Below are 11099 nucleotides of genomic sequence, written 5' to 3' on the forward strand. Positions count from 1 at the left end.
AGGGAAGGTTTTAAACTATTTCATTCGTCCTATATCTGAACCTAATAGGAAGATCTCGGTACAACAGTGTCTCCACCCTCCCAAAAAAAACTTTTTTCTTTATTAATCTAAAATTAAAAATGGAGGGTTGATCAATTTCTCCCCTCCCCTAAGTGCCCCTAAAATCGTCTAGGGGCGTAGCCGCTAGTATATACAGGGTGGGGCAAATAAGACCGGACAAACTTTAAACGGCCATAGCTCCAAAACTACTTGACCATTCAGGACGTTTGACCACACTATAAAAAGCTTAGGTAATGACCTTTTAGCACAAAAAAAACTTTTGGACAAAGATGGACGTGTACAACGAGCTGGCCGCGCATATGTTCAACAAGGCAGATTCCAAACGCGCCGGTGGTTTAATCTTGATTCTCGACTAGGGCCCACTAAATCTGACCTCAGCCCATCTGTAGGTGAGGTAGAGTTATGCAACTTGCTGGGGATACTGTTAGATACATAAGTAAGACACTGGAAAAGACTAGAGCTCTCTATCTGAAATGGCTTGGCCGTAGTACTCCAGCAAAGTAAAACGGGGCAGATTTTGAGATGTAAAAAAAGTCACAAAAGTGTGAAAATTCGTGAAAATTTCTCGGTTCTTGACTTCAGGGACCCATATTGAACTTTAAAACTCATTTTAGACTATGGGTTGCGCTGACAACCCTAGCTGAAACTTCATGCCATTTCAAAAAAGGTAAAGAACGTCGTTCTAGCTCAACTGTGGTCCAAATAAGAGCCTCCGTGTATAAGAGTAGCTTAAACGTTGGGCGAATTTAGATCCTGCGGTTACTCACGTTCCTAAGGAAATGTGGCCTCCTAGCAGCCCGATCTTAATTCAATGTACTTTTGGGCCTGGGGCTACTTTTAAGCATGCACCAATAGACGTGCCCATACCAAAAAGACCTCCCTCATTGCCACTATCAAGGAGAACTACGCCAGCTTGGACAGGTACATTTTGACCTGGACCTGCCGGCGGTTGAGAAGGCGGGTAGAGGCGGTGATTAAGGCTGGCGGCGATTTTATTGAATAATCTGATAGTCATATACCTATTTTGCTTGCCAGTTTTTAAAATTCAATAAAGTCTTTAAAATTGAGGATTTTATGTTCAATTGTTTAGAAGTTAGAATTTGTCCGGTCTTATTTGCAGAGCGACCACCGCCTTTTTGATATTAATATTGAAAATAACGTACTACAAAAAAATTACAATGAACACAATAACGTACATTTTTTGAAAAAATAACGTACAATAACGTACCATAAACCACATATACAATATACATATATCTATAATACAAAGTAGATCGATGTCTTTCCGTCTGTCTGAAGCTTAAGATATAAAATAGGTATAGGTTTCGTGATTTTTTTCCGAATTAATTTCATTGTTGGTGTAAGCTGGTTTTAGGCTATTTTTATGCCCTCCAAATTCCTTCCAATATAAAGCCTCTAGATTCTAGGGGAGGAGTAGCTAGTCTATAATACAAAGTAAAACAATATCTGCCTGTCTGTTTGTTTGTAACGAAGGATATTGCTAACCGCTGAACAGATCAGGTTCTCCTTAACTGGGTAGCTTCTCATAGGTCATGGGAAGGTTTATAGCTATTTTGGGGGAGGGTACCACGACCCTCCCAAGAGAAATCGCCCCCAGAAAAAATTACCCACCACCTAGAGGCCTATAGGGGCGTAGCTGCTAGTACATATAGAAAGTAGTATAATTATCCAAGGATACCCAAACTTTTTCATTGGAGGGGGTATAAAAAGCTCAATTTGTGAGGGGGTGGAGGGGTAAAAAGGCAGAAATTTTTCTACCCCTCTCAAATCTGTTTTGGGTGTTAACTACTAAAACCTCCCCTAAGAAAATTTACTCCAATTTAATCATGTAAATACTAAATAGTACCACCTAAAAACGAGGTTTTTATTCATTTATCTAAGTATGATTAAATATTCCAGCAGCTTCGCCTCTAGCCTCTAGGGGCGTCACCCAAAGAGGTATTGTAAAGTCCCTCCTTATAGATATAGAATTGTTCGTTCGTAATTTGTAAAAAAAAAAGAAAAAAATTTGTGAGTTTTTTTTTAAACGAGTTTACCTACTTGTTATATTTTATAATGAATAAAAAAAACTTTTGAGGGTTTTTTTTAGGGGGGTTGGCAGTGTTGCGGAATCGGATCCAGATCCGGAAGGATCCGCATTTTTTTGAGTCCAAGGATCCGGATCCGCAAAAAAATGCAGATCCGGGTCCTGATCCTGGGGTATAAATTTATGGAAAAATCTACCTAAATTTATATAAAACAGTAACTTACAAATTTTGAAATATCTGGTAACCTTGTTAAGATCAGCTGATTTACTCCCACACTCTTCTCTCTTCGAGATAAAAGAATAAATATTTTTGAAAAATTTGGTGATTTTATTTTTATTGTCAAGGATCCGGATCCGCACTGACCAAATTTGGAGGATCCGGATCCGCATACAATCAATGCGGATCCGCAACGCTGGGGGTTGGGGTTGTCCCAACCCCCAAATAAATAGCCTAAAACCACAACAGGACCAGTAGGTATATTACTTAAAAAGCAGAACCCAATCGGTTCATCGGTTACTGAGATCTTAAGATTAAGACAGACAGACATTGTTCTACTTTGTATTATAGAAAGTAGTATCTCATTCCTATAAGTACATGAAAACATAAAAATCAGCTAAAAATTATCTCGCTAACTGATGAACAAATGTGATACTCCTTGAAAGTGTAGTGAAATACTTGATTGAGTTGAGTTTTTTTTATTTTACTAAAGCTTCACAATGACGTCATAGATCCCGGGATAAATTGGTAAAATGGCGCGCGAAGCGCGCAGAAAATTTTAAAAAATAGTTTTTATGAAATGGAATAACATTAATGATTACTTATACTAACCATACATTACAGAAAAACATACAATAACGTATACTGAAATGTTCATATTGTACACAAAAATCAATAACGAACAAAAACGTACCAAAAAACCTAAAAATGGTGTTCAATATGAACATATTGAACATAACGTACATGGTGGTCACCCTGTATTTGCCCCACCCTGTAAAATTATATATTTTAACAAAAATGTTTTATTCTCAAATTTGACATTTCCAATTTATCCTAGTAATCTTTAAGTATCTCACAGGATAATTTCCATAGCGAGGCACAAAATAATGATTGAATAACGGACAAAGTGAATTAAGTAAATGTTATGTTGTTATAAAAGGATAGGAAGAAAACATATAAGAATAAAGAAATCAAGAAACCTTCATCAAACATATTTATATTGAATATTCCTATTTTTGCAGGACTTACAGATTAGGTCGCCCAAATGAGTCAATTTAATTTCTGACAAATAATGTGCTTAAATTGTTGCTATCTAGAAATAGATATCAGGGAAAAGGGAATGATATTCTGACAAACAATTCTAAAGGAAAATTTCTCCATAACACCCTTCTTACCCACCCCTCCTCAGTTATATGAAAAACAAGATATACCCCCAGCTAACTTCCAAAAGTTTCTTATTTTTTTTTTGTAGAATTGATTGTTACACTAGCTAGGCCTGGATATGTATGCCTTCATTTTAAATGTAGAAAAATTAAACTTAACCTTGATTAAAATCACAGCAAGTAGTTTATCTCAAATGGAAGCAGAAAAAAAATCACTTTTCGCTCAACATTGGGTATATGTTATTAGTTATTCAAACGCTTTGTTTAAGTCAAGAAACAGTCAGATATAAAAAATCTAACCTACTCAACATGGAAAATAATGTACATAGTAAAAAAATAGTATAATTTCGTCAAGCTATGTTTGGCAATATCATAGATGTTGAAGGAATAGATCATTGTATTTTGTTTAAAGTATCCAGCCAATATTTAATAAATGCATTTGGTCTAGAATAGAGTTTACCAGAAATTTATTAAGGTTAATTTTCTATCTGTCCAAAATAATTCAACAGACCCAATTCTTCGTCAATATTAAAAAGGGAATTTTTTCCGACAGAACTGTTTACATTTTGTTATTTATAGCACTCATACGAACGAAATGAAAAAATATGCTCAATATGTATCTAATTTTAACCAATCAGATCTCTTGTATGTTCCTTTAGTATCCTCCTATTAGAGACAAGAAGTCTCTTTAGTAAATATCATCTATCCAAAATAATAAAAAATTAACAATTTGAACTTTAGGTTACATATATTATTAATTTTCTGGCGTAGCGAGAGTAGTTATACATAGTAATAATTTAGTAGGTATACAGTGTAATACGTGGTGATAATTATTCAGTAAAATAACAATATTAACTTATTACAAAAATCACATGTTTAATCAATGGCTTGTGGTATTATGATTAATATTTATAAAAACCAGGTAAAGGAACAGGATGAACCTTCCCTGCAGCTGCTTAGAAACACTTCCTGTGGACAATGGAGGGTCCGGACTCGTCGTACTCCTGCTTGGAGATCCACATCTGCTGGAAGGTGGAGAGGGAGGCCAGGATGGAGCCACCGATCCAGACAGAGTATTTCCTCTCGGGAGGAGCGATGATCTTGATCTTCATGGTGGATGGGGCCAGGGCGGTGATCTCTTTCTGCATTCTGTCAGCAATACCTGAAAGTAATTTTAAAAATTGAATAAATTCAAATTATGAAAAGATTTATCTAACATGGGAAGCATTTTTCATGATTAGTTTTGAAAGACTTGTATAGTTTCTTTGAAAGTTTATCATACGTAATAGCATTCAATCTTCCAATAGTTTTTTTCCCCTAACAATCTAATTTTGTTTTACTTCCAGGTTTTACTACCAAAGACAAATTAATTTAACTATACCTGGATACATAGTGGTGCCTCCAGACAGGACAGTGTTGGCATACAGATCCTTTCTGATATCAACATCACACTTCATGATGGAGTTGTAGGTGGTCTCGTGGATGCCACAGGACTCCATACCCAAGAAAGAAGGCTGGAAGAGGGCCTCAGGGCAACGGAATCTCTCGTTACCGATGGTGATGACCTGACCGTCGGGAAGTTCATAGGACTTCTCCAGAGAGCTGCTGCTGGCAGCGGTGGCCATTTCCTGCTCAAAGTCGAGGGCAACATAGCACAGCTTTTCCTTGATGTCACGGACAATCTCACGCTCGGCGGTGGTGGTGAAAGAGTAACCACGCTCGGTCAGGATCTTCATCAGGTAGTCTGTCAAGTCACGGCCAGCCAGATCGAGACGAAGGATGGCGTGGGGCAGGGCATAGCCCTCATAGATGGGTACTGTGTGAGAGACACCATCTCCAGAGTCGAGGACAATACCGGTGGTACGACCAGAGGCGTACAGAGACAGGACAGCCTGGATGGCAACATACATGGCGGGGGTGTTGAAGGTCTCGAACATGATCTGGGTCATCTTCTCTCTGTTGGCCTTGGGGTTGAGGGGAGCCTCAGTGAGGAGGACGGGGTGTTCCTCAGGGGCCACACGGAGCTCATTGTAGAAGGTGTGATGCCAGATCTTCTCCATGTCGTCCCAGTTGGTAACGATACCGTGCTCAATGGGGTACTTCAGGGTGAGGATACCTAAAATAAAATAAAGTTGAACAAGATTGAAATAAAAAAAACATTTCAGTTTGCATAAGAAATTTTCCAAATGATTTTATTTTTGAAGATTAAAAGTTTAAATTTTAGACTTTTTGAATTAGTTAAATGAATTTTAGATTACAGGTTCTAAATGTAATGGTAAATAAAATATAGGTTCTACATTACCTCTCTTGGACTGAGCCTCGTCACCGACATAGCTGTCCTTCTGTCCCATACCGACCATGACACCCTGGTGACGGGGACGGCCGACAATGGAGGGGAAGACAGCTCTGGGAGCATCATCTCCGGCGAAACCGGCCTTGCACATACCTGAATAGAAAAAAGGTCAAAAGATACGAAAATACATTTTAAGAAGATTCCTACAAAATTAAATAATATCAAAAGACACAAAATAAACTCGTAGAAGATAAATACAAAAAATAAATTAGGTCAAAAGATACAAAAAAATAAAAAAGGTTTAAAGATACAAAAAATAAAAAAGGTTAAAAGATACAAAAAAAAAATAAAAAAGGTTAAAAATACAAAACTTAATTAGTAGGTATAAAAATATGAGAGTATTTTACAAGAGGCCTATTACTTTTAGACTTAATATCAAATTCAATAAACTAAAAGTAAATCTAAAACGGATAGGACACACTCTTGCATATTAAATTAAACAAGATTACAGGAACTATAAAAGGACAGAAAATCTGTCTATTAGTATATAAAGATCTCACAAAACATTTTACAAATTAAGTTACCATTAATAGAATCTTTTTAAGGGTCAAGAGGACTGTATTAAAGAATTTTTAGAGTTAAAATGTTATTAAAGGCTGGGGCAGCTAGTATAATGGAGATACAATAAAGTTTACTAACTTACCGGATCCATTGTCAACAACAAGAGCGGCTACTTCGTCGTCACACATTCTGAATAGATGGAGAAATAGAGGTCTGAAATTTTATATTTTGTAACACTGTCTTTGTAACTGGGTTTTCAATCGCCAAATTGACAAAAAGTTTAAGAATTCCAAAGCAAAAACAACTTGTTAATATTAACAAGATTGTATTCAATTATAAGATCGGGCCTTAATGGCCAATAAATGAAAATTAATCATATCAGTTTTATCTTCTATCCGCGGAAAACTATAATATAATAGGGGATAATTTATCCATATGAAATCAAACACTTTGTAATTTCGTTTAGAAACTGAATATTAATCCTTTAATTTTCCTTATTTAATGATTTAAATTAGTCATTTAACTATTAAATACATCACAATACTGATCAAATATAACCCTTCAATGAAAGTGGTGGAACTCGAGTGACTCACAACCCAAATATTTCTCAATTAAAACAACTAAAAATACCTGTTTTATTTCGGACAAAAGTTGTTGTATGTTATAAAAGCCGCACAACTGCCGTCGTCGGTGGTAGAAGGAGAATGGGTCTAATTCAGTGTCACACACTCGTACACCCACACAAGGACCAAGGAAACGCCTTGGGGCTGAGATTCGTTTCTAGCACAGCTTCACAACTACCTGAGTAATTGACCAATAAAAATGCGCAAAATATTGTTTCTAGCCTCGCTATTGGAGAAATTTTCTTATCTTCTCGGATTTTGTGTTTGCGGAGAAAACCAGCCGTGTTCAACTCTTCAGGATGTGGACCAATGAGAGCGGAGAGAGATAATGGTTTTGTCCAATGAGAGGCCGGGAAGCCCGGTATGACCATATATGGTAATACTGAACCAGGCTCTTGGTAGGGTGCACTGTTTTGGAATTTTTTAAGGACAAAGTCGACGATATAAATCATTTCAAAATACATTTTTGAAAAATCTAACAGTTTAATTTATTTGACAAAATTCAAAAATCATTGTTCTTGTCGACGACTATTTTCGTCAAAAATAAAAATCTCGACTTTGTCAATATTTTCATAGACAAAAAATGTGAAAAATTAAACATTTCTTTTTAACTGTATTTTTCAGTAATATTTTTAAAATATTACAGATTTAAAATTATAAAGATTTAGTTTATTTGTCTATGGTGGGACAAGTGAAAGAGAAACCCCCCAACCCATTCCCCAACCATTCACCCCTTTCTAATCCCCTTTTCTTCCTTTCACCTTTAACCCTTTACTTCCCACTCAACCTAAATTCTCTCATTGTCCATATTTACCCCCTTATTTATTAAGCAAAATGGATTCGTTTGCATATATTTATTTGCAAGGAAGGTAGACATAGAGCTGGAGAGAGGAAAGAGGTAGAAAGAAAGAAAAGGATAGAAAGATACAGTGAGACATTACCATATAAGGTCATGAGCTAAAGAGTATCATACTTGGAGCGAAGTTGATATATAATTACATCCTTATAATAAAGTAACAGGATGTCTATTTGTCTATCTCTCTGTCTGTCTGTCTGTCTGTTTGTCTGTGTGTACCGATCAGGATCTCGTTAACCGCTGAACCGATAGGGGCTCTCCTTAACAGGGTAGCTTTTCATATGTCCCGGGTAGGTTTATAACTATTTTGGTGGAGGGTACTTCCACCCTCCCAAGAGAAATCGCCCCTAGAAAAAAATTACCCCTCACCTCAAAAAAAATTTAAATTTTTTACTAAAATTAAAAATGGAGGGGCCCCCCCCCCCCCCAAAAAAAAAAAATTATTTCCCCGCCCCAAATTTATTTTACTTTTTCTTTTAAATCTAAAATAATAATTGATTTATAAAATTCGACTCTTCCCTCCTCAAGTAGGGGCCTCTAGGGGCGTAGCCGCTAGTCCATGTAATAAGCCTCTAGGTCCAGGGAATGTTTTAAAACTATTTTGGATGATAGTATCTCTACTCTCCCCCTCCCCAAAAAAATCTTTATTTTTCCTTTTATAAAATTGAAACGGCGGTTTTGACTCCCCCCTCCACATTAATGACCCCTAGATGCTATGAGAGTGTGGCTTTGAAACCGATTAATATCTGCTGGAATAGGACCGGTTCCCAGCCATACTGAAAAACCATGTATAACAAAGTCATCCTTGTTTATTTATGAAAAATGACAAACAGACAGACAGAGAGACACAGCTGTGAGGGGGGAGAAAATAATGAATATAATTCAAACTATCTATCATTACCATAAAAGGCAATAATAGGCATTTTTGTCAATGTTTCATAAAAAACTTATTTCGATCAAATGTATGATTTTTTAGTCGGGTTTGAAATTAATTTTGTTAATTTATATTACAAAGTAGAACGATGTCTGTCCGTCTGTCTGTCCGTCTGAAGCTTAAGATCTCGGTAACCGCTGAACCGAATGGGCTCTACTCTTCATGGAATATACCTACTGGTCCTGTGGTGGTTTTAAGATATTTTCTTGGGAGGGGGGGGGAGGGGTGGGACACCCCCAACCCCCCAAAAAACAAAAAAATCCCCCCCCAATTTTTTTTTTTTTTTTTTAATGCAGAAGATTTCCTTGGTCCTTTTACGAATTTCACCTTAATTTTTTTTGATCACCTCATGGGGCAAAGCCCCTAGAGGCTAGGGGCGAAGCCGCTAGTCCTTATAAAAAGTAACAATATGTCTGTGTGTGTGTCTGTCTGTAGCGAAAGATCTCGCTAACCACTGAAATTACATACATATTTTCCTTTACAATGAAGCTTCCTTTTACCAGAGAAGGTTGAAAACTATTTTGTGGGAGGGTACCTCTACCAACCTAAGAGAAATCTCCCATAGAAAAAATATCCTCCCCTCTTTAAAAAGCAACCCTTTTTTTTTATAAAAACTAAAATTGAAAGTGGACGGTAGTCCCCCCCCCCCACGTTTTCAAGGAGGCTTTATAGTGCCGTGGACGTTAGTATGATGAATATAAGTTATAGAAAATTCAAGCAATATGGGGAAAAAAAGTCTTCACCAAGTAATTTTAATAAGTTTAATTAGTTCAGTTGTTGTTTTTAGTAGCGAAGCTACTCTGTAATTCACAATGTCCGTCCGTCAGTCCGTCTGTCCGTCCGTCTGTCCGTAATTAATGAATTGGGGGAAACGTGATTTTCTCGGCTCCTATCATTTGAACAAAACAACAATGGCGGTCAGACTGCCTTTTAATAGGTTTTTGGCTATTTTTTTATGTTTGACATATTTCCCCATATCTTTGGTATTTTTGGTCCAATTTTAAAACTTTTTTTGCATTAACAGTTTCAAAATATTTTTTTCCCATTGTTATGTGCATCTAGTATGTAATTTACTTTAACCGTCTTCATCATACAAAATAAAACAAGATTTTGTGTTTATTTTCTCCAATAAATCTATTCTTGATTTAATAAATACACTTTAAATCTACTTATACGTATTCCCATTCACAATTTTTTGTGCTTCGCTACTTATGGATGTTGTCATCCTTGTTTTATTTGTAATCGTTTTGTATCGATAAAAATTTGCTTTCTTATGTTTATTTTTCGGCTTAATTTGTCAATTTGTGGTAATACGACACCCAGACGGACAGGCCGTTTACAGAGTTGCTTCGCTGTGACTTATGATAACAAACCCCCTGCACTAATCCTATTATATCACCATCTATCTCATGACCGCTGTTGACCCCGCACCCAGCGGTCAAACTAGCCTGCCTAAATGTGGGGAGGGGACTCAAACATGCAACTATCACGAGTCCCTCATGCGCTTATATAACCGGGAGGCGTTGCCTCCCCTTTTACCACCGCTGCCCCCACAGCCTGTCTACCGTCGGGAGCTAAGCCCTAGCGCCCCACACCCCCTTCAAACCTAACCATTGTTATAATCTGTTGTATATATATAGTAAACATAACTTGTAAATATTATTCAGTTTAAATATATAATTTCTGTATGATTGAATCCTGCTTGTTTGTTTGGTAGAATAATTAAAGGCTAGGGCTCGTTGAATCCGAACTCGTTACCCCGTGGGCCGAGAACGCTCGGCTTACCAGAACTTGGTGTCAGCGTGTTTCAATCGAGCCTTACAGAAACTAGCCTATTCTACCTCTGATTGGACCCTTTGGCAAATAAGGGGACAATCAGCTGCCAACTGACCCGTGAGACGGCCTTTTTTAGGTCGAATTTCCATCATTTTGAACGCAATATGTGGGCCTCTGGCCTACGGCAAGCAGATTTAGCCTGCTAAAAGCGCCAGTTAAGACGCTTTTTCCGTGTCGTGTAGGAGTAGCGCTAGGTGCGCAGCCACGGCAATCGGATAATTTAGCTCAGACGGCTACAGAACTGAGTCTAAATTGGCAAGTGTAGCTGGGACAAGCCCCAGGACACCCAGGCCAAACCTACGAGACAGACAGCTGGGTGCTGGTCTCCCTAAGAAGGCAATGTGTGGCTGCGAAGCTTCAGCACACAAGTAAGCCCTACCACTGCGACGGATAGCAGATTTTGAGCCACAGGCACGGCAGGACGGGACATTCCCTGCCGCTGTCTCCCAGGATTCGAACCCGAGGCGCTGCAGGACGGGCCATTCCCTGCCGCCATTTTCGGGATTCGA

General features: G+C 37.7%; 1 protein-coding gene across 2 annotated transcripts; it reads right to left on the minus strand.

The window, feature by feature from the left end:
• Window positions 1-4216: 4216 nt before the first annotated feature.
• Window positions 4217-7657, minus strand: LOC145326302 (actin 403). Of its 2 annotated transcripts, none has more exons than XM_080169582.1 (5): window positions 6972-7657; window positions 6484-6530; window positions 5790-5933; window positions 4869-5603; window positions 4217-4649 (listed from the first exon to the last, which is right to left on the minus strand). In XM_080169582.1, exons 2-5 carry the CDS (start codon window positions 6527-6529, stop codon window positions 4444-4446), a joined length of 1131 nt encoding a protein of 376 aa, XP_080025708.1. In that variant the 5' UTR covers window position 6530; window positions 6972-7657; the 3' UTR covers window positions 4217-4443. The 2 variants fall into 2 exon arrangements, with proteins under 2 accessions (XP_080025708.1, XP_080025709.1); XM_080169583.1 differs by having other exon boundaries at window positions 6484-6554; window positions 6972-7230.
• Between the last annotated feature and the right edge of the window lie 3442 nt (window positions 7658-11099).

Source organism: Acartia tonsa, chromosome 8 (assembly GCF_053477335.1).
Source record: "Acartia tonsa isolate MP-2025a chromosome 8, ASM5347733v1, whole genome shotgun sequence".
Taxonomy (NCBI): Eukaryota; Metazoa; Arthropoda; class Copepoda; order Calanoida; family Acartiidae; genus Acartia; species Acartia tonsa.